Source organism: Zingiber officinale, chromosome 5B, assembly GCF_018446385.1.
Source record: "Zingiber officinale cultivar Zhangliang chromosome 5B, Zo_v1.1, whole genome shotgun sequence".
In the NCBI taxonomy this organism is placed as follows: Eukaryota; Viridiplantae; Streptophyta; class Magnoliopsida; order Zingiberales; family Zingiberaceae; genus Zingiber; species Zingiber officinale.
The window spans coordinates 692,586-712,889 of record NC_055995.1 but is presented as its reverse complement, the minus strand read 5'-3'; the positions used below and the strand labels follow the sequence as shown (position 1 = coordinate 712,889).

Genomic DNA, 20,304 nt, shown 5'->3' with positions numbered 1-20,304 from the left:
GAGTTAGTCTTTAGTATACTGGTTAGTTTCTCGAAAATGATGTGTACTCATGTTTTTTTACTGATCGGACGAACTAAATCATATCTTAAGAATGCAATACACATCAAGAAAATATCATAATCGTCTGATCGACAAAGAGACACAAGATTTCATTTCGATCAGTTGCCTAAAACTTCTTTCATATAAGTGGTACCCTTTTTATGAATATTGTCACAATCAGCGTGGTAAATATGTTGTATATATTTTTTTTCCTATTAGAAATTAGTGTTAATAAAAAAGGAGATTTTTTAAGCTAATACTGCAATACACATCAGATGCACATCAATCCAATCCTTAATCCCAATACACAATCATAAAAAAATAATAAAAAAATGAGATTCTTTTTTTAGCTACTGCACATCAGATGCATCAGAGATCAAATTCATCACCCAACCAAATTTGATCCAGGTCTTCGCTGCCAAAAGCATCACTTGCTTGTCCAAGCTGCACCCAAGGAGACAGGAAGTCACTCCATTCGTTTTCTTCCTCGAGCTGAACCAACGGGGCAAGAAGCTGCTGGGTGCAGAAGGCCTGATCCTCATCACAAGAAGAAGGAGACAGCTGCACCCAAGGAGAGAGGAAATTACTACATTCACTTCCTTCCTCAAGCTGAACCAACGAGGCAAGAATCTGGGCGCAGAACGCCTGGTCATCATCGCAAGAAGAAGGAGACGGTTCAGGAGACTGCTCAAGAAACATTGGCAGCTGCCAATTACACACCCTCTTCGCCGGTGGCTGTGCGGTGCATTCAGAAAACAGAGCGGCCTCATGCGGCTGCGATCTCTTGGGCGGCGGCTGTGCGGTGCATTCAGGAAACAGAGCCGACGGAAAGTTAGCGGCCTCGTACGATCTCTTGGGCGGCGTCTCAGCAGTGCATTCAGGAGACAGAGCGGACTCATGCGGTCGCGTCGTCGGAATGTCAGCGGCCGATCGCTTCTTCATCTTGCCCGCCCGGTTCTTGATATGGCAGAGTACTTGGGTCTGGAAGACGCCGGCGTCGGAGAGAAGTTCGTATTCGTGCATGATCCAACCTGAATTTTTGCTCTTGCCGTCGTTGAAAGACAAACTGCTCTTGCAACCCACGGCGATCTCCCGTCCTTCGGCATCTAGCGTGGTCACAGATTCTTCTTTCTTGCTGTACAGGGTCCAAGTCCCTGTTCCAGCCCTTCGATCCACCCTCGTTCCGACAGCGTTCTTGCGCTTTCTCATGGCGAAAAAGTAGCCTTCTTGGTCGCCATTCCTCAAAAGATTCCACGGTTCGGTGCCGTAGACGTCGGCTTCGACGACCGCCGTTGACGGCACTAGCTTTCCAGCTACTCTATTAGCCAGATAGTCGACAATGAGCTCTTTATCTGTCGGAAGAAAGCGATAGCCGATGGGAATCGCCGTCGCCGTTCCGCCCGTCGTCGTCGCCATTCCGAATTTCCGATCGTTGTGTCGTCGTCTGGTCGGACTGCCGCTTTCAGTGTAATAAATAAGGTTTGGATCCGGACCCGGGCCGGGCCGGGCCGGGCCGGGTTAAGTATCCGTTGACCCGGTCGAAGGACCAAACCCTATACCCACTTGCTTTCCAAATTGAACCCGGCCGCCGAGGAGTCTCTCTCTCTCTTCACTTCCATGGGACGGCGAAAAAGCGGCGGCACCAAAGCTGAAGCTGACGGCCAGAAGAGCCATGGGCTCGCCCTGGGCACCGCCTGCGTCGAGGGAGACAGAATGGGGGTGGACGGCGAGGAGATGGATGAGAAGGCCGAGAGCTCCAACCTCGACGACTCGCCGTTGATGCGCGGACAACACCAGCGCCGACTACTACTTCGTTCCTATCCCCATTTCGGTACTGCTCATTTCGGTACGGCAAAGTGGATGTATAAGTCAGGCAAGATCTACTTTAATAAGACTCTTAAAGGTTAGTTTTTCATTTCTTGAAAATAAACATCAAGCTAGACTAGTCTAGAAGAGATAATAATTGACTGACTTTGAATGACTCTGTTAATGTAGTATGATCCCGACTGTTCTCTGGGAAATTGGTTGCTCCATGGGCATCCTCAAGTTATTCTAGCCTACCTGAAATATCAATGGTCTCTTGGTGATGATCTTAAACGGCAGGAAGCATTTTCTCTTTTACAGCTAGAACTGTCATGTTTATCTTTCCACTAGACTAGAGTTAATGAGAAACTGAATTTTCAATCTATTGTCAATTTTCATCTATGATTTTCTTAGGATTTAACTCTACAATTAGCTTCTACGAATGCCCACTCCATGACACCCATTGTTCCGGGTAATGCTCCTAATTCTAGTATTCCTCTCCTTGCTCGTGCATATCTGCAACTTGGGACCTGGAAGAGGGCACTTTCCCCTATATTAGATGATGACTCAATACAAGGTAATGGAATACTTATACTTTCCTATTCCTTTCTTTTCCTGCTATTTGTAGAATTGTAGTACCTTTTTTGTCTATGGTATATGCATTTCAATTTTGTTTGCTTCACTCAACAGAGATCCTTGTACCCCTTAAAAATGCTGCACATTATGCTAAGGCCTGGGCAAAAGCATGGCATATGTGGGCCTTATTCAATACAGCCGTGATTCCTCATTATACATTAAGAGGTTGCCCTGATGTTGCAGCAAAGTATGTTGTTGCGGCTGTCACTGGATATTTCTATTCCATAGCTTGTGCATCAACTGCTAAGGGAGGAGTTGATGACAGCTTACAGGTAAATCTTTTGTTTCCACAATGGTCTATGTCTTTTTTACATGTAGTGTGTGTTTTTCCTGTATTCAAAACAGCCATGCTGATTATGCCACTTGGAAAATTAAAAGTTATTAGAGCTATTGTATGCACTTGTGAAGAATTTAAAGTTGATGACCGATAATTCATTGCAATGTCAATTCATGCTGGAATAACAAAAACTACCGTGGGAGGCAATGTGAAAAGTACTCAGTGACTTGTAAAAAGTATTGCCAACTATCCGCAAGAAAATTAACAAGTTCTTGGAGTAGCTGAACACTAAATTAAAATTCATCTGAATATTTTAAGCGGCACTTTCTTGAAGAGCCTTATTATTTTCCAACTTAATTGTCCCCAATTACTTGGGATTTATTGATTGATTCTTGTTGTTATCGTGTCTATTATCTGAATATTCCACTTGATAAATTCAAGAGAAGGTGGTTATGAGTGTGACTTGCTTATGCACTAGTAACCTCTGATACTTGAGTTCATCTATCCCTCTGTGTTTGTGTTGGATACTAATACTTGGACACCTGACGCTCAAAGAGGACACTCAATTTTTCTATTGATCATGTGTTAACACTTGTAGAAATAAGTATGTTGGATACACATTTGTGATAGTTACTTGCACCTAAGGTTGAGTGACTTGGCTAGTAAATTACAGTGTCTAATTGGGTTAAATTGAACCAAAATGTACCTGATCTTTGTTGTTTGTTTCAACCAACCAACCTGATCTATAATTTAAACCAAGTTATATCATATTGAAATAGCCGATTTGGTTGTTTGGATTAGTTCAAACTGAATTGATTGCTTTTACCTGTTAATACCACTTTTATCAATCAGGAGAGTTGTAGTAAAAAAGATAATCCATTAAAATGTGAGCAGTGGTTCACAGTCTATACACTATTAAATTTGCATCCTTGTGTCATCTCTTCGTCTTGTAAATTTAACAAGTTTTCTTTAGAATTAAAATGTGAATTCTACTTTGTAGTCTCTGAAGTCATAATTGTGAAATTTGGGTTTATGTTAATTAAGTACATACGATGAAGATATGCCATTCATTTCCATCAATAGAGTCCTTATCTGAAGTCTTATATAAAGTTCAATGGAAAAGTCAAAGGTCCACCCAGCTGACCGCAGATGGGCGGGGCATATTTAATCCTTCTGTCTTCAATAAGGTGGTGCCCTAAATTTCTCCAACATGGCGCACAAGCCATAGCAAGGTTGGTAAAGGTATGCCGTGTATGTGGGACTGTGTGGTAGTGTTGTGGACACTTGCTTGTCCTGGAGTTCTGATTGTTTAAATAGTTAAGTTACGGTCTTTCCATGTGCATGTGTCTGATTATGTGGGAGGTGAAGAGAGCACCCATTATCCTTTGTGAAATTAATAAGCACATGATTGGTTGGTTCCAACTCATAGAATCTACACTGAATCTATAAGTTCTAGTTTGTTATTTTATTCGTATATAGTCACAATGGTTTGGCAATTTTGGACTTGTATACTCTTATTTCTTTCTAGAGTTTTAACACTTATATTCTTCTAATTATTCTGAAGATTTTTTCTAAACCTTTCTCGCTCAAATCCAACCACAACATCAACTTGATACAGTTAATGATATCATCTTTCAGTATGAATGAAGCTGTAAAAAATCTCAGCAGAAGGAATATACAATGCTCAAACTGGACTGCTTTGCATGGTTGGTTGTGGCTATGTTGCTTCTTTGGTTGCTAAGCAGCAGATGGAAAGAGGTGAGATAATGGACAGTGAAATTATTATTAGCATCCAATTTGCTCCTCTGAAGCACAGCGCAGGGGATAAAATCACTGGCACAATTAGGAGCACACAAGACAAGATGGACCATTATTCTTTGAGCCGTTTGGCATTACATCATCAGCTATCTATACAGAGCAGGCAATTCAGTTAATATGGAGAATGGATGTAGAAATTATCATGGTTATGATTTCTCTCACACTGTCATGTTTCTTTGTTGGATTGCAGCTCTTCCATGTGAAGAAGAACCAAGAAGTACTTCCATCCATATCTATTATTATGCACATCATTCTCACTTTGGGGAGTATGATTCCTTTGGTGCTCTATTATTATGCTACATTGAAAGTGTGTTATCTGAAAGAAAGAGAAGGAAAATGTGTTTGGTGTTGCACACTGGTGCACCTTGAATGACCATCAGGTGATGAATCTCTCATTTGTAGCTGAGCTATCGGAATTCATTCCTTCTGATTTTCTTTACACGTGATTTCATCCATTATAAACTACTCAATTCTATATCATTTGTCAAGATGTTAGTTGAATTTCAAGTGAGGAACTACTCAATTCTATATCATTCAGTATCAGAGTTTTGTACTAGAAACTATTAGCATTTTTTAACTAAATGTGGTCAATTCTGTCTCGAGATAATTGATTGATACATATTCTAACAGACAAGTACATTAGTTACATTTGTGCTTGTTATGTTTCATTTAATTTTATTTTGCTTCTCAAACTGAATTTAGTAGTCATACTTTTACATTGCAGTGTAAGCAAACTGTCTTATACGTTTCATTCAACCCAGGTGCTCAATTCTGATTCAGTTGATCTTTACTAAAGAATTCGTTTCTAAGTTCAAAAACCTCCATTTAGCACTCATAAACTTGCTTTGTTCTCCAGTTTTGTTATATACATAGTACTCTAAATTTTGAATTCCACAACAAATATTGACATTTCAATTTTTTTTATTTATTGAATTTTATATATCCTGAAGGGGAGCCTTGGCGCAACGATAAAGTTGTTGTCATGTGACCAAAAGGTTATGGGTTCGAATCTTAGAAATAATCTCTTGCAAAAAGTAAGGTAAGAATACGTACAATGGATCCTTCTCCGGGACCCCGTATGACGGGAGCTTCGTGCATCGGGCTGTTTTTTTTTTTATTATTAAATTTTACATTTCCTATTGTAATATGTAAATTAAATTTTCAATTAAGGAAAAAAATCAATTATCTTGCTATGTCGTGGTCTCATATTTAGAAATCTTTTCTAGATCGTAATAATATTTAGTTATTCGGTTTAATTAGGAAAGAAATAATAATTTTTTCCTAAAATAACCAGAATTTTAGGAATAATTAAAAAAAGGAACGACTTATTTTAATTCCGTTAACGGTAACCCGATTTTAAATAAGCCAATTTATAGCAACTAACTCACAACCATATCTTCCTATAAAAGCCGGTATCGCTCTGCGGAAGGGATCAAAACCTAGAAGATTTCCCCGTGCTTCTAGATTCTAGTAAAACCCTAAATTCTTCTGTTTCTTTCGATTCTATTGTGATGCAGATGGAAACAAAGGCGTTAACAGAAGAGGCAATCTCAATGGCTGAGAAGAAGATGAACATGAGCTTAGGTATGCCAGGAACTTTTTCTGTTGAATCTGAAGTTATTCTATCTGAATAACTTAGTCGTAATACGACTTCACATATTTATTATAGATGATATTATTAAAATGTCGAAGAAAAATGCTGCTAAAGGGAAAAGACCTCCGAGGCCTCCTGTGAGTGAATATATTCTTTCCAGCAAAGTTTTTATTTTTTCTTTTTCAAATTATTAAATAGTTGGTTACAAAATCCTTCGTCTTTAGATTAAAAACAACGGCTTTCAGAATAGGAATCCTTCCCATGGTAATGCCGTGCTACATGGATTCATGGATTCCAGATCTTCAATTAGACAGGTAATAACTAGTATGCTGTGTTTTTCTAGAGGATATATATGCTGTACATTTAATAATCTGTGTTGACCATCGATGTTCAGGGTGTGCTTGCAAAGAGAAGGTCAAATGTTCATGGGAATCAATTCCCAGTAATTACAGAGATGGCTAGGAAGGCTGCTGCCATTTCTGTCCAGAACAGGATGAGAAATCCGAATGGCAGATGGTTAGTCCTTTTGCCCTTTTCTATCTTTTATCTTACATTATTGCTTTACACTGTAGCACAGATTACAAAATGTGGATCTTATTTAAAACACACAGACTTCACATCTGTGCTACCATATTGTTGTAGCTATCCATCCACTGTTGTTTTCTGGACCCTTCAGCTGTTAAGCACTTTGAACTGCACCTTCGTTCATTTCTTACCAAAATCTGCTCTGGTCGTACTTTTGTGGTGTTTTAGGATTGCCATATTCTATCCAGCGTTGGTTTTTGACCACTTGGATATCTCAAAGTCATCTACATTTTGGGTTAGGATGGATAAACATGGTTTATAAAGGTTTTCTGTGCATCAAGAATATTCTTTATTATTGGATTATGAGGAGATTGGCTTCTATCTATCCAATATTGAAAACAAATGGAATAAATGATATATATTTCTTGGTTAGATTTGGGTTGAAGGTATTATGTTTGACATATAGTTAACACGGAAACACATGCTTATTTACACAAGTTCCTGGAGTTTTCTTCTAAATCAGTGAAGCTTTCCATTGCACCTTCCTAACTAAGATTTTTAGATCAGTTCCATCATACAACAATAATTTGCCCTTTGGATGTAATCAGTTTCATGGTATAGATTAGTCTGCCATAATTGTTTTCCTTTGGCACGGAGGGGGAACCTGCAATGGAATCTGTTGTTTTGGGGTGTGGATGAGGAGGATGCTAATGTTTAAGCTCAGAGGAGGAAGTTGAGAAGAGAGTTGGCTGCTTGCTGCCTGTATCAGGGATCTTTAATGAAAAGTTTGCAGACCGCCATGTCTAGAGATTATATACCTTGATCTCATTGCTGGTTTAGCCAAATCCTGCTGGTTTAATAGACATGGAATCTTTCTCAAAGCATCTACATTTGCCTCTTAAGGATGTGGTAGATCTGGAGCGTGGTGATGGAGGCAGAGCTGTCCAATCTGTTTCTAGTTTCCTGTCATTGCCATATTTCTGTGACTAGTTAATTAAACTCATTCTTTTCTTTTAAACGAATGATAAGTTTTCAAGTGCCTTTATTGTTGGCATTTGACCTAACAAGAAGAAAATATTCTGACTCAAATTATGTTTTGCTTATAATTAATAGTTTTATCCTCTAATTTTAAGATTGAGCTTACTGATGCAGTGTATTGACACCCCTTCAAAGGAGTGCTGATGCTGACTCCGATATCAAGGTAACTTCTTATGAGCTCAAACTGTTAATCCTTCTGTTTGATTTGATGACTTCTCTTGGCCTTTCTTTTAGGATCACTTAAGGTCAGATAATTGTATTGTTGTATCCATTATATTTGGGCCGACAGTATTGTTTCCTAATATCAATTTTATGTGTTTGCCAAGCAGCAGCTTCAAGCCTTGGATGCAATCTTTGCAAGTATGAATGCGACGAGGATGGATTTTGTGATCGAAAAGATTAATCCTGGAGGCAGCATGCAGTTGGTACAGAGGCCCTTTGGCTCAAGGCAGCAGCAAGGAAGAGGTGGTCGTCGCCCTCGAGGTGGTGTTCATCCGGGACAAAGGCACTTTGGCTCAGGGCAACGGCAAGGAAGAGGTGGCCCTCGTGGTGGTGCTCATGGTGGGCGTCGTGCTGCTGATCGATCGCCTTCAGCTCACTGACTTTGCTAAATAAGAACAGTTAGTTTGCTGTTGCCCAGTGAACAATTAGCTCGTTGTATTTTATTTGTTACATTGTTTTCATATTCACATCAAAGTCAGGTGCTTAAGGTGGAAATCTATGTCCCAACTAATCTGTACACTCTCACTAATCATTAGAGTTTCTTGAAAGCACAAATTACTTGGATTTTTATCAATTAGAGTTCACCATTATTCATAATACGATTATATTTACAGTGGATATGGAACATAATTTGTGACAAAAGGAAATATTCCATGGTTTCCATCTAATGTCCAAAAATAACTCAAGTTCCCTAGATTGCAATTGCATGTTTCAATGAAGACATAGGCTGACAAAATATCCTCTAAAATCATCAATATCAACCTCAATGGAAGATCCAACAGTAAACATGAGAAAGACATTGTCAGTACATCAGCCTCACAATCAAATTATCCAAAGCTTTGCAACTACACAATTAGGAAGAACCAAAATTATTGTACAACAATTAGTTTGCAGTTTATAATTTAAGTGAAAGGTCCGACAGCAGCAATCAATTTGGTTTCACCCATTTTTTATGTTCTAACTCCAACTTCGGTTAGATATCGGCTCTGATTTGCACCATCTGAATCAATCAATTCCTGCCAACTCTTACAGTTCGCAAATTAAGCTAACTGAAAATTGATTAGCAAATTCAAGGCAAAACATGAAATGGAACTAACAATTGATCGAACTAAATTAGGATCTTACGAGGGCAATTAATTTAGTTTCATCCACATTTCATGTTCCAACTTCTACTCATTTATTCCCATATGCATATGACAGTTACAACACATGAGTATTTATTTACATCTCTTTAGTTTCTTGAGGAAGGATCATATACAGGCATACAGAAATTTCAAACAAAGAGGCATTTCAAGGATTCAGAATATCAACATCCACATTCTCAAAGCCACGAACATCGAATAACATGATTATTTACTGTCTTCATTTTGTGTCAACCTACAATGTCATCATCCTTATTCTTTGGTAGCCGTCTTGCCCTGTTTGCTCGTCGGAACCAAGTCTTGAATGCTAAGATCAAGTGTGGGCAGTTATCGATGTTCTGAGTGGAAAAGCGAAAGCACTGCTTCTGTAAATCTTGTTAATTACTTGGCCTTTGACATAAAGGTCAATCTCTTGATAATTACTTAGCCTTTGACATAACACAGAACACAACCAATAAACTAAACAAGTAGGGAAAACAGGAGAGAACAATGTGATTGCTACTTGTCCCACTGTCACTTGGTAGTTTTTTGATATAAATGTGTTTGATTATGATGGTCCATTAGTGAGTAGTTGCTTCATGACAATCTTATTTTATCTGTTGGTAGGTCATTAGGTTAGTCATCTTTCGTTTGATTTGTTTTTCTCTAACCTGTTTGTTTCTTCCTTCTGTATACGCTCTCATTAGGTTGTGTATTGTTTCTTATGTGGTGTGTGGTGATTTACTTCCCTATTTTTGATGCCAACACACAATCATAAAAAAAATTTTAAAAAAGTTTTTTTTTAGCTAATACACATCTTCAGTTGTCAAGTTGATAAAATAATCAGAGATGAAGTTCGTCGCAGGCATCCAAATCACTTGCAAGATCAAATATTCAGAGATCAAATTAGCCGCCCAACAAAATCTAATCCAAGTCATTCAAATCGCTTTCAAGCTGCACTTATGGGGCGGTGAAGAGATAGTCAAAGAAGTTAATTGTGCAAGGAAAAGGTGGGTTCCGCCGCCCAGCAGCCCCCTAGGCCTGGCCCCACAGGGATCCTAGGAGGAGGTAAATCAGCGGTGCATGCTGGCCCGGGTAAAGCGTGGTGTCTCAGGAATTTAACACAGCCGGTCCAGATTATTCATCCAGTGCGCGTCCGTGGACCTTCGACCCTACGACTCATTGTGCAAGGATAGTCAAAGAAGTTAATGATAATAGGAGATGTTGCGTTTTGAGTTTAATTCAAAGTATTTTTCTTAGTTTAGTTGTTATGATAATACATGTGTATGTATTTAGTTTTACATTGCTAAGTCAAGAAGGTTGGAAGAGCTTATATATGGAGCTCTTCCATCCTTGCTTAGCAATGTTAAGGGGACCTATACGTATACGCGGGCCGAACTCAAATCAGGTGGTTTCGGGGGGTTCGAGCCGGAAATCCATAACCGAGCGCGATGCAAGGAGATGCAAATCCCCAGCTCGTGGGCCTCACGCTCACAGGAGGGATTGGTTTGGTCCCACGAGTGAAGGAGGGAATCGACGCTTTGGTTCGCTTGCGAAGCATTGGTTCTGTCCCGCGAGTGAATAAATACCTGCGCACTCAAGCAATATTATTCATTCACTCTCAAGCAGCCTGCTTTATCTCCTTTCCTCTCTGTGTATGTGTGCACTGACGCTTCAACCAGAAGATATCAATTTCTAAATCTTACTGTAATTTACTACCGTGCTAGTACTCTCCTATCAAGAACAACAGATTCAAGAAACAATCAATCATACACCTTCTTAGGTAGTGGAGCCGGCGGTGCAGAGATCAAAGCGGTCTCCTACGATCGTTTCTTGCTACTTGCTGCACTCTTCTTGATGAGGCAGAAGACTTGAGTCTAGAAGATATCGTCGTCGGAGTAAAGTTCATATTTGTGTATTATCCAATCAGAATTTTTATTCTTGCCATCGTTAAAAGACAAGCTGCTCTTGCAACCATTGCACCTTCCTGGAAGAGCAGCCTATTTTTCAACGACGGCAAGAATAAAAACTCTGGGTGGATAATGCGTGAATATAAACTTACTCCGACGACGGTATCTTCCAGACTCAAGTCATCTGCCACATCAATCAGCACCCCATGAATGCAACTTGAAAGTGATTTGGTGGCTGGAAAAATTGAGACAGGATCTCTTGGATCATTTTTGGTGATCAAGGAAATGTGCCACTCGTATTTACGGTCGAATCGCGGTCGTAAATAATTACGATTTCTTCTTGGATTCATCGTCCCCATCAAATTACAATTTTTGTTCGGAGCGGACGATTGGAGGTCGTCTGGAGGACACCCTCGCTCGGCGTCCAGTAACCTGACCACTTATCCACTACCGGAGGCCTTCGGGCGACCTCCAGCCGTCGGCTCCGAACAAAAACTATGATCTGATAGAGAATTACGAGTGACATATCCCCTGGATCACAAAAAAATGATCCAGAAAATCTGTGCTCGGAAAAACCTAGATCTTATTTGGACGACAAATTTGATCACTAAATAGATTTAGTGATTTCGGTGTCTGCGAACGAACTTGATCTCTAAATTATTTGATCAACTTCAACCGGACGACTGATGATGTGTATTACTTAAAAAAAAAAAAATTTAAATTTTGTTTATGATTGTGTATTGGGATCAAACGATTTGATCATTTTAAAATTCCACATTTTACATTTAAAATTACAAAATACGAAATATTCTTTTGAAAGAGACAACAATCACTCTGATTAAAGTCTTCAATTTGTAATTCCATACTGTCAGATGGAAGTCTTTCGAGTTTAATATACGTCTGAAGAAATTTCAATTTGGAATTCTGTCAGATGGAGAATTATTAAATGAAATGATCAATATTAGTTCATGTTTCATACAAGACAAGTAACTACAGCACATCCTCTCTTTTTTTTATACCATGAAATGTCAAAAATATACAAACAGCTTCCTAACACTAATCTCTAATAAGAAAAACGAAAAAAAATAATAAAACAAACAAATATATACAGCTTATTTACAGCGCCAATTGTGAAAATATTCACCAAAACGGGCACCACCTACACAGAACAAAATGATGACAGCAATATTAATCACACAAAGATTCAAATCATCTAATTAATGCAAAGTGTTTAACCTACCCGACATAATTCTGACACAGATTCTCATGTGAAGTGGCCTGTCGAATAAGCTTATCAACTTGATACTTCACGGACAGGCCATGATCAACTTCGCGTGCATCTCTAGAGACCAAGTTGCCACTGTCAGGCGCATGTTGAATGGAGTTACCTGCCCCAGAGACCAATGAACCGGAAGAAAAATCTCGACCAGTCAATTTATTGCTCATTTTAGCCATGACAACCACAGCTCGCTCGTTTAGAACCTCATTAGCATCGCCAAGTTGATGGACAGCCTACAGATACCGACCAACTGAATCAAGCATCAAAAATAGGCAAAGTAAATCACCACACACCACATAAGAAACAATACACAACCTGCAGCAGTTCCCGCTCACGAGCACCGCGTAGAGGTTGAGAAAGCTCTCTATTCAATGTTGATTCATCACCATTTACAACTGGCTGAACGTTCACATAAGTTGACACTTGAGGAACTTCGTTAAAATTGAACAATCGCCAATTTATGAGTGGATCATGGACAAATGCCTGAAAGAAGTAAAACACCAGGGGCTCAATCTCCATATGAAATCACAAGTTTAACACTACACCTTTAACACCAAACAAAAGAATTCTTCCAATAAACTACATGAGAACGTATACAGAAGGAAGAAACAAACAGGTTACAGAAGAACAAATCAAAAGAGCAACAAAAGATGACTAACCTAATGGCCAACCAACAGATAAAACATGAAGCAGCTACTCACTAATGGACCATCATAATCAAATACATTTATATCAAATAACTACCAAGTGACAGTGGGACCAATAGCAATCACATTGTTCTCTCCTGTGTTCCCTAGAGTATGGCTTATGCAGCCAAAACAAGCGTATTTGTTTAAGTTTATTGGCTGTGTTCTGTTTTATGTCAAAGGCTATGAAATTATCAAGAGATTGAACTTTATCAATCATAAAAGGAACAAGGAGTAGGAAATTAATCAGAGGAATAGACGATGATGCAGTCTGATACAATGCCTTTTGGTAACAAATCAATGATTTCCCTCCTCCCTCTTCCTTTTTCTCAAGCAAGCACAACGTAAAAGTCCACTTCAAATATCATTACAATCTTTCCTATATTGAATGTGGAATGAGTTCGTGACCACATTTTATAGTTTTGTATATCACGCCATGACAATTACAGACCAACATAGAGTTCCAAGAATCTGCAGATTATATTCAACTAAGCCTTGGCAAAAAATTATCTAGTTTTTACCTCCATCATGGCCATGACACTATCCTTGTTTGTTCGAAGAACTTGCATAACATTTTCACAAGTTGATCTAAAGTTGCCTTCAATCCGACTAACTCCCATAGCCTTCTCAAGCATCCGAGTCAACCTAAAAGGAACCTGAAAAGGATATGGTTCCAATCAAGGAGTTCATGAACAAGTAGATACAGTTTGTCATAGACTAAAGCACTTAATGGATAAATAGAACAAACGAACTAGATAGAACTTATTGAAGATGAAAGTTACTTTTTCAGGGAACTTCTCCCTACTCATAGATGCCTCAAAGCAATCACCAAAATCAATATGCAATATTTTTCCGCTGGAACACAAATATTAAATACTCTTTCATGAGAAATCTATAACTTTGATATAAGGATATTTTTCAACCAAATAGTGGATAAACATGCTACCTGTAACGATGCAGCATAAGATTACTTGGGTGGCGATCCCCCAAGCCAAGAAGGTATCCAACCTGAAAATATAAAGTATTCTGAATATATATACACGCAGATTATAAATCCAAGGAATAATCTCTAAATATTTACTAATGTCATAAAGAAACACACCATACTCATCACAGCTAAACTTCTTGTATAATTTGTGCGGCGATCAAGCCAAATTTCAGATGTCCGACTTTTCAGCCATAGAACCTACAAGAATAATATTATTAGTGGACATAAACTTATGAAAACAAAATCAAGGCAATCATAGACAGAAGCAAAGGCTTCAAGAGTTTTTAGAAAAATGCTCACCATATAACAAAATACAAAACAAGTGCCCTTCAATTCAGAAAATAGAGAACATACCTTTGCTAAGTCATTTCCTTCCATGCTTTGCAAAGCATGCTCAAATGCTTCCACCTTGGCAATAAGAGGATAGTGGTCATAATCTGGTGCAAAAGCCAGCATAACTCTATGCTCTTGATTTATAGGTATCTGTGACACAAAATTATGATAATTATAAATTAGCAGGAAAGAATTTCTGTTTAAATAATTTTAAAACCTTACCTTTCTTGCATCTCGGTATTCACGAATCAAATGGTGAAGGGTGTCACAATGTGGAACCCATCCAATTAAACCACTGTTCGGAGATAAAGGAATGACTGCATAACGTTGAATAAAAAGATCTTTTTCTCCAGTTTTTCTTGAGTTCTCAAGAAGTGTGTTCACCAAACCAAATAACTACAAAGAATTATAACACAATAAGGAAAACATAATGATGATTCCAGTTAATGACCTGGAATTGCTAGAAAATATCAATAATTAAGCCTAAATCTCTGACATCTCAGATTGAGTTCTATACTCAGCTTTTTCAAACTCGACCTTTGTTGGTATGCCAATCTCATTTTTTTTTTTAATTTAATTTACTAATAAGGAGGTTTTATGAATTGTGAACCTGGAAGAAAAACCTTGCAAAACTATTTACCTGCATGACACGTTCATCCTGCCGCAAATCTTCATGTCCTTTTAGTAAAAATGCATAGTCCTCCCCGTCACTTCCGTGAATAGTCAACTTTCTTGGCCTCTGCTTTGATGTTATGACAATTAGTTGCGGAGCAAAATTTGCAATTGTCACCACAGCTTCATCTGACACAACAAAAATATACCTTTGACGTTGAGAACAAAATTTCAGAACACTATAACAAGTTTGCAATTGGCACAGCCAACAAGGAAAAAAACAGTATAATAACCCATAGGCACAGCCTGCTGCATATAACATGTACTAAGGCTGATGAGTGGTGGCCGAGGCATCAAAACTGAAGAGCTCTGTTCAACTAATGAAGTTACAGCAAAAAGCATTATAGTCGTACATGTTCACCATAGGTAAATGCCCAACTTAAATAAGGATCAACTAGGCCTACACATTTCAATTGGATATATTTGTAAAGATACCAACTGCTTGACAAATAACATGTCATATGAGAGTTAAGCAATGTGCTCAGCTAAGGGCTGAAATAACAATATGTTCTTTGATAGCATAATGATTGTCTAAAAAGTTTAAAAAACTCAAGATTCAATTAAATCTTTGAAAATATCTTGGACACAGTGCTATTGATGATGGAATAAGACCTTCAATATTTAGGGAGATATCTGTAAACAATATATAAATAGAAAAATTTGGCAATAGTCTTCCACAGAACTAGTTTAACTATCAATTATTGGAATTCCAAGGATGTTATAATACTCAATGGCTTAACCTGAATATGCAGTAAAACCAACATTGACATATAGCCCTATTATAATTCATTGATGGTCAGCAATACCAGTTTTCGTCACCTACTCTCATAGTCGTAAAGAAAAGAGTAATCCTGAGTTCGAACCATCCACATTTCTCTGCAAGAAACATCGGATATGTAATTACCTGCTCGATAAGTACCAGGCACAGCCAGTTCCAGGTCATGACACTTCAGCAATTCAGGTGAAACAGACTGGTAATGCATGAAAAATAATTAAGAGATAATAAAAAGAGAAACAATGTACCAGCAACAAATAATTAATTCTTGCCTGCAAATCTAGAGTAGTAAGACTTGGAAGCTGTTTATCAATTCTTTTGAAAACATGATAATACAAGTCCCATGCCTGAAAGTCCAAAGATTCATCATAATACCTACATGAACTATAAAGAAAAACTGACAATGTCTTTTATCATTAGCAAAAAAGACCTGAGTAAGTTCAGCATCCTTTCCAGTACTTCTGTATTTTAAGCAGCAATCGCGTGCTTCCTGTAGTTCGCGACCATATGTCTAAAAAGACATAACATAGTTAGCATTAAATAAAATACATTCAATTAGAGATATATTGGGATCATGAAAAATAAAGAATGACCAACTAAAATAAGCAACCAAGTGTTTCCTACAAGAGGCTAGTCACTATTGTGTGGCAGCATAAAGAGATGATTTGTTCCGAGAAATTCCCAAAGAAAATTCCACACCAGTACTCATATATTGAATAAGTCATAACTGCTACCTACATTCCACAAAACTATGCACCACAAATAGAAGCTAAGGAGCAGACCTGTAACCCATAGAAAGACATCAACCTCCCTTGAGGGAAAAAAATACCATTTGCTGAGATGGAAATACAAAGATCAAAATCTTGCCAAAATAAGTGAAAGTTCTAACCACTAAGAGTCTAGTGAAACAAAAAAAAGGATAGTCTCAGGAAAAAAAAATACTCATTTTGTCAGACCCTATAGCCCAATCTAATCATAGTATTAACATAAGAATCACCTTTGGAACAAGAAATATCACAAGCAAAATCAAGAGTTTTGATAGTTCATAAAAGACCCTAGTAGCAATTATTTGATTCAAATGGTAATAAAGAATGATGAAAAAATAAACAACAAAATGTTTCCAACAAGAAGCTGGTCACTATTGAACTCATGCAAATGCCTTACAGTAGCCTGTTCATGAAATTCATGCAGCCTTCTTGATCTTGATATTGTTGTTCTATCAAGTCTTATATACAAATATCCATACATTACAATCTCCACACACAAGAGGAAACAAACTATCAATAACTCACTGAGAAATCAGTTTGTCCAACACCTGCAATTTATGGATAATGAGCTCATGCACCATGTGCTTATGTAATGATCCAATCACATAAAATATATGAAGAGACAAGCTTAGATGAAAAAAATTACTAAGTATCTAGGCCATCATAGAAATGACTAGATTTCAGTTCTGTTGGCAGGCTATCATCAACTTCATCTGCTTCCTCTGTAAACTATAAATTAAACGTATGCAAGTATACTAGTGTTCCTACTCCTATATTAGAACAGCTTCCACTTCCTTAGCATTAGTCTTTTTGCATAGAACCATTATCTTTCGAGATCCTACACCATAAGTCATAAAAATGTGTTCTTTCTCCTGTTGCTCACTTTCCATTCTCTCTTCCAACATTTTAGGTCAGTGGTTATCTCAAACAACTGGAGAAAAAAAGGAGAAAATACCTGAACGAAAGCATTTTCTATAAAGGTCTCTGGTCCTTCTTCAAGCTTTGCATGCAAAGGTTCTAATGCAGCAAGCATACCCTCAGTATTCTTCTCACCAAAATACAAGCGACTGGCTTCCTCCAAAGCTTCATGCCACATTTCATGCCACAATATTGCAACCCTAATTAACTCTTGTGAGACAAGTTGCGCCTATAACCATGAATTCATCACATCAGGAAGTTCCATTTCAATAATATATCTAAACAATTCATCAGGATATATAATATTTACCTGATCAACAAGAATACCATGATGCTGGCGAATTTTTTCAACAACATCCTCAGCTGCACGCCTCCGCAGTGTGCTGACTGACTTGCAAGCTACCAGCAGAGGGTACATAAGTGCCTGCAATTAAGAACTTTTAAAAATACAAAAGAACCAGAGATCAACATAAGCCATTACAAAAGCCTTTTGTCAAGCAGCTTGGTTTCGTAACTGTCAATCCAAATTAAAGCTTTTCCAATGACCCGAGTTTTTTCTACCATGACTACTCATCCTGTTCAATTAGTTTGGGTATCCATTGAATGGGTTGGGATAGATTCAGATGAAGTGGTAGATACCTGTTATCCCAATGCAATGGGCTTGGAATTGCATACCCTGTCCCGTGTGCATAAATATTTTATGGGTATTATTGGACATATCATTATTAGAGCTCGTCTTACAAATTTTTAAACATATTTTATTTAAGAAATATCAAATTAGGTGTTTTCCAAGGTTCAGTTTATGGTTATTTTACTACTGGAATATCAAAATATGCTAAACTCATGACTGGTTCAGGTTTAATTGTGTACGTTTTGGGAAGTGATGGGACTGAGTATGGGTAAAATTATAAGAACCCAAGTATGGGGTATGGATTTGGATGTAGCAAGTGGATAGGGATTTGGATAGTTAAAAAATTTGAGGGTACCCTATGGGTTGCCACCCCTAGCAGCTGCTCTCAAGTCAACGACAAGTTATTCTAGCAAATTGAAGTCAAATCCACCACTTCTTTCTCATTTTAAACTATCGCTTGTTTCAAAATGAAATATTAATTATGTTCGTCATAATCATGCTTTAACAAGCTTTTTTCAATTGAGAAAGTCAAGGACAAAAGCAATCAAAAGCAGCAAACAATGTTTTATTAACTGATTTTTATGGCCTTGAATCTGATTAGGATTTGACTGATTTCACTTAGGCTTAAATTAGAAAGAAATCACAATATGAGACCCTGAAATGATCATCTCAAATTGAATACAATAGAATACTCTCTTTCTCCAAAACAAGGTTGAAAGAGCAACAACAGAAAATAATTAGATATGAGAGAGAGTGAGAATACCTGTGGATGCACTTTCCCAATTCGTACCAGTAATGATTGTATCAATTCCCTCACAGCTTTATTATTTGAGTGTATCCTGGCGATTATCTGTGGTAGTACTGCTAACCACATTTCAATCTTAACATGCAAAAATCCTTTCTGTAGTGCCATCTGAACATCAGATGTTGCTCCATGGTTGAACCACAATGTGAGAAGGCGAAGAATATCCTGCAGCAAAAATTCATCAATATTAACATCCCAAATAATTTTTTTTTTAAAAAAAAACTGAATATGAATCTATGAGCAAGTAAAGTCTTGACATAGTCTAGTAACCACTATAGATAACTAATCACAGTGACAAACAAATCCTTTCACAAAAGAATGCTTTATGAAAGCAAATGAAACTAGAAACATAGCATAAGTGATCAAAAAGTATGTGAGTTTCAAGCAGTTGATTTCACAAGTTTTTAAGTTTGTATTGATATTCACGTTGCTAGTATAACAAATTACATGTGTGCTAGGACAACCATCTCTATGGACTATAGGCCTTGGAGCAATATTAGAATGACCAGCAACTGTGACCTTGGCAAAACATCAAGTTGATGTTGTGGTTGGATTTGAGCAAGAAAGGTTTAGAAAAAATCTTCAGAAATGATTAGAAGAATACAAGTGCTAAAAACTCTAGAAAGAAATAAGAGTATACAAGTCCAAAATTGCCAAACCATTGTGACTATATAGAAATAAAATAACAAACTAGAAATTATAGATTCAGTGTAGAATCTGACTTGGAACCAACCAATCATGTGCTTATTAATTTCACAAAGGATAATGGATGCTCTCTTCACCTCCCACATAATCAGCACGTGCACATGGAAAGATTGTAGCTTAACTATTTAAACAATCAGAACTCCACGACAAGCAAGTGTCCACAACATTACCACACAGTCCCATGGTTTGTGTGCCACGTTGGAGAAATTTAGGGCACCACTTTATTGAAGACAGAAGGATTAAATATGCCCCACCTATCTGCGGTCAGCTGGGTGGACCTTTGACTTTGCCATTGAACTTTATATAAGACTTCAGACAAGGACTATTGATGGAAATGAATGGCATATCTTCATCGTATGTACTTAATTAACATAAACCAAATTTCACAATTATGACTTCACAGACTACAAAGTAGAACTCACATTTCGATTCTAAAGAAAACTTGCTAAATTTACAAGAGGAAGAGATGACACAAGGATAAAAATTTAATAGTATATAGGTTGTACACCACTGCTCACATTTTAATGGATTATCTTTTTTACTACAACTCTCCTGATTGATAAAAGTGGTATTAACAGGTAAAAGCAATCAATTCAGTTTGAACTAATCCAAACAACCAAATCAGCTATTTCAATATGATTTAACTTGGTTTAAATTATAGATTAGGTTGGTTGGTTGAAGCAAACAACAAAGATCTGGTACATTTCAGTTCGGTTCAATTTAACCCAATTAGACACTGTAATTTACTAGCCAAGTTACTCA

General features: G+C 37.6%; 3 protein-coding genes across 7 annotated transcripts in view; 1 reads left to right on the top strand and 2 right to left on the bottom strand.

The window, feature by feature from the left end:
• Positions 1–408: 408 nt before the first annotated feature.
• On the bottom strand, positions 409–1,455 carry LOC121987959 (NAC domain-containing protein 67-like). Its single transcript, XM_042541659.1, has one exon. It carries the CDS (start codon positions 1,453–1,455, stop codon positions 409–411), a length of 1,047 nt encoding a protein of 348 aa, XP_042397593.1.
• A 143-nt stretch (positions 1,456–1,598) lies between these two features.
• LOC121983815 lies at positions 1,599–8,526 on the top strand. 5 transcript variants are annotated; one of them, XM_042536447.1, is made up of 11 exons: positions 1,599–1,942; positions 2,035–2,419; positions 2,533–2,750; positions 4,394–4,513; positions 4,764–4,953; positions 6,091–6,157; positions 6,243–6,304; positions 6,392–6,481; positions 6,562–6,683; positions 7,845–7,893; positions 8,060–8,526. In XM_042536447.1, the coding sequence occupies exons 6-11, from the start codon at positions 6,091–6,093 to the stop codon at positions 8,330–8,332; spliced, it is 663 nt and encodes a 220-aa protein (XP_042392381.1). In that variant the 5' UTR covers positions 1,599–1,942; positions 2,035–2,419; positions 2,533–2,750; positions 4,394–4,513; positions 4,764–4,953; the 3' UTR covers positions 8,333–8,526. The 5 variants fall into 5 exon arrangements, with proteins under 5 accessions (XP_042392381.1, XP_042392384.1, XP_042392383.1 ...); XM_042536450.1 differs by having other exon boundaries at positions 4,394–4,684; positions 6,413–6,481; XM_042536449.1 differs by having other exon boundaries at positions 4,394–4,684; positions 8,063–8,526.
• Positions 8,527–11,974: 3,448 nt separating this feature from the next.
• Positions 11,975–20,304, bottom strand: part of LOC121983814 (serine/threonine-protein kinase TOR-like) — a 48,274-nt gene continuing 39,944 nt past the window's right edge. The window contains exons 42-57 of the mRNA XM_042536445.1: positions 18,796–19,002; positions 17,712–17,825; positions 17,439–17,630; positions 16,147–16,227; positions 15,989–16,063; positions 15,846–15,912; positions 14,910–15,070; positions 14,492–14,665; positions 14,291–14,419; positions 14,051–14,134; positions 13,895–13,956; positions 13,731–13,803; positions 13,470–13,604; positions 12,578–12,745; positions 12,224–12,495; positions 11,975–12,142 (exon numbers count right to left, since the gene is read on the bottom strand). Coding sequence (XP_042392379.1) covers positions 12,124–12,142; positions 12,224–12,495; positions 12,578–12,745; positions 13,470–13,604; positions 13,731–13,803; positions 13,895–13,956; positions 14,051–14,134; positions 14,291–14,419; positions 14,492–14,665; positions 14,910–15,070; positions 15,846–15,912; positions 15,989–16,063; positions 16,147–16,227; positions 17,439–17,630; positions 17,712–17,825; positions 18,796–19,002 — 2,013 coding nt within the window. The 3' untranslated portion in view covers positions 11,975–12,123. The remainder of the gene's footprint in view (positions 12,143–12,223; positions 12,496–12,577; positions 12,746–13,469; positions 13,605–13,730; positions 13,804–13,894; positions 13,957–14,050; positions 14,135–14,290; positions 14,420–14,491; positions 14,666–14,909; positions 15,071–15,845; positions 15,913–15,988; positions 16,064–16,146; positions 16,228–17,438; positions 17,631–17,711; positions 17,826–18,795; positions 19,003–20,304) is intronic.

Coding starts and splice junctions, on each gene's coding strand:
- LOC121987959 (XM_042541659.1), bottom strand. CDS start 1,455: ATGGCGACGACGACGGGCGGAACGGCGACGGCGATTCCCATCGGCTAT.
- LOC121983815 (XM_042536447.1), top strand. CDS start 6,091: ATGGAAACAAAGGCGTTAACAGAAGAGGCAATCTCAATGGCTGAGAAG. Junction 6,482..6,561: donor CCAGATCTTCAATTAGACAG/GTAATAACTAGT, acceptor ATCGATGTTCAG/GGTGTGCTTGCAAAGAGAAG. Junction 7,894..8,059: donor ATGCTGACTCCGATATCAAG/GTAACTTCTTAT, acceptor TTTGCCAAGCAG/CAGCTTCAAGCCTTGGATGC.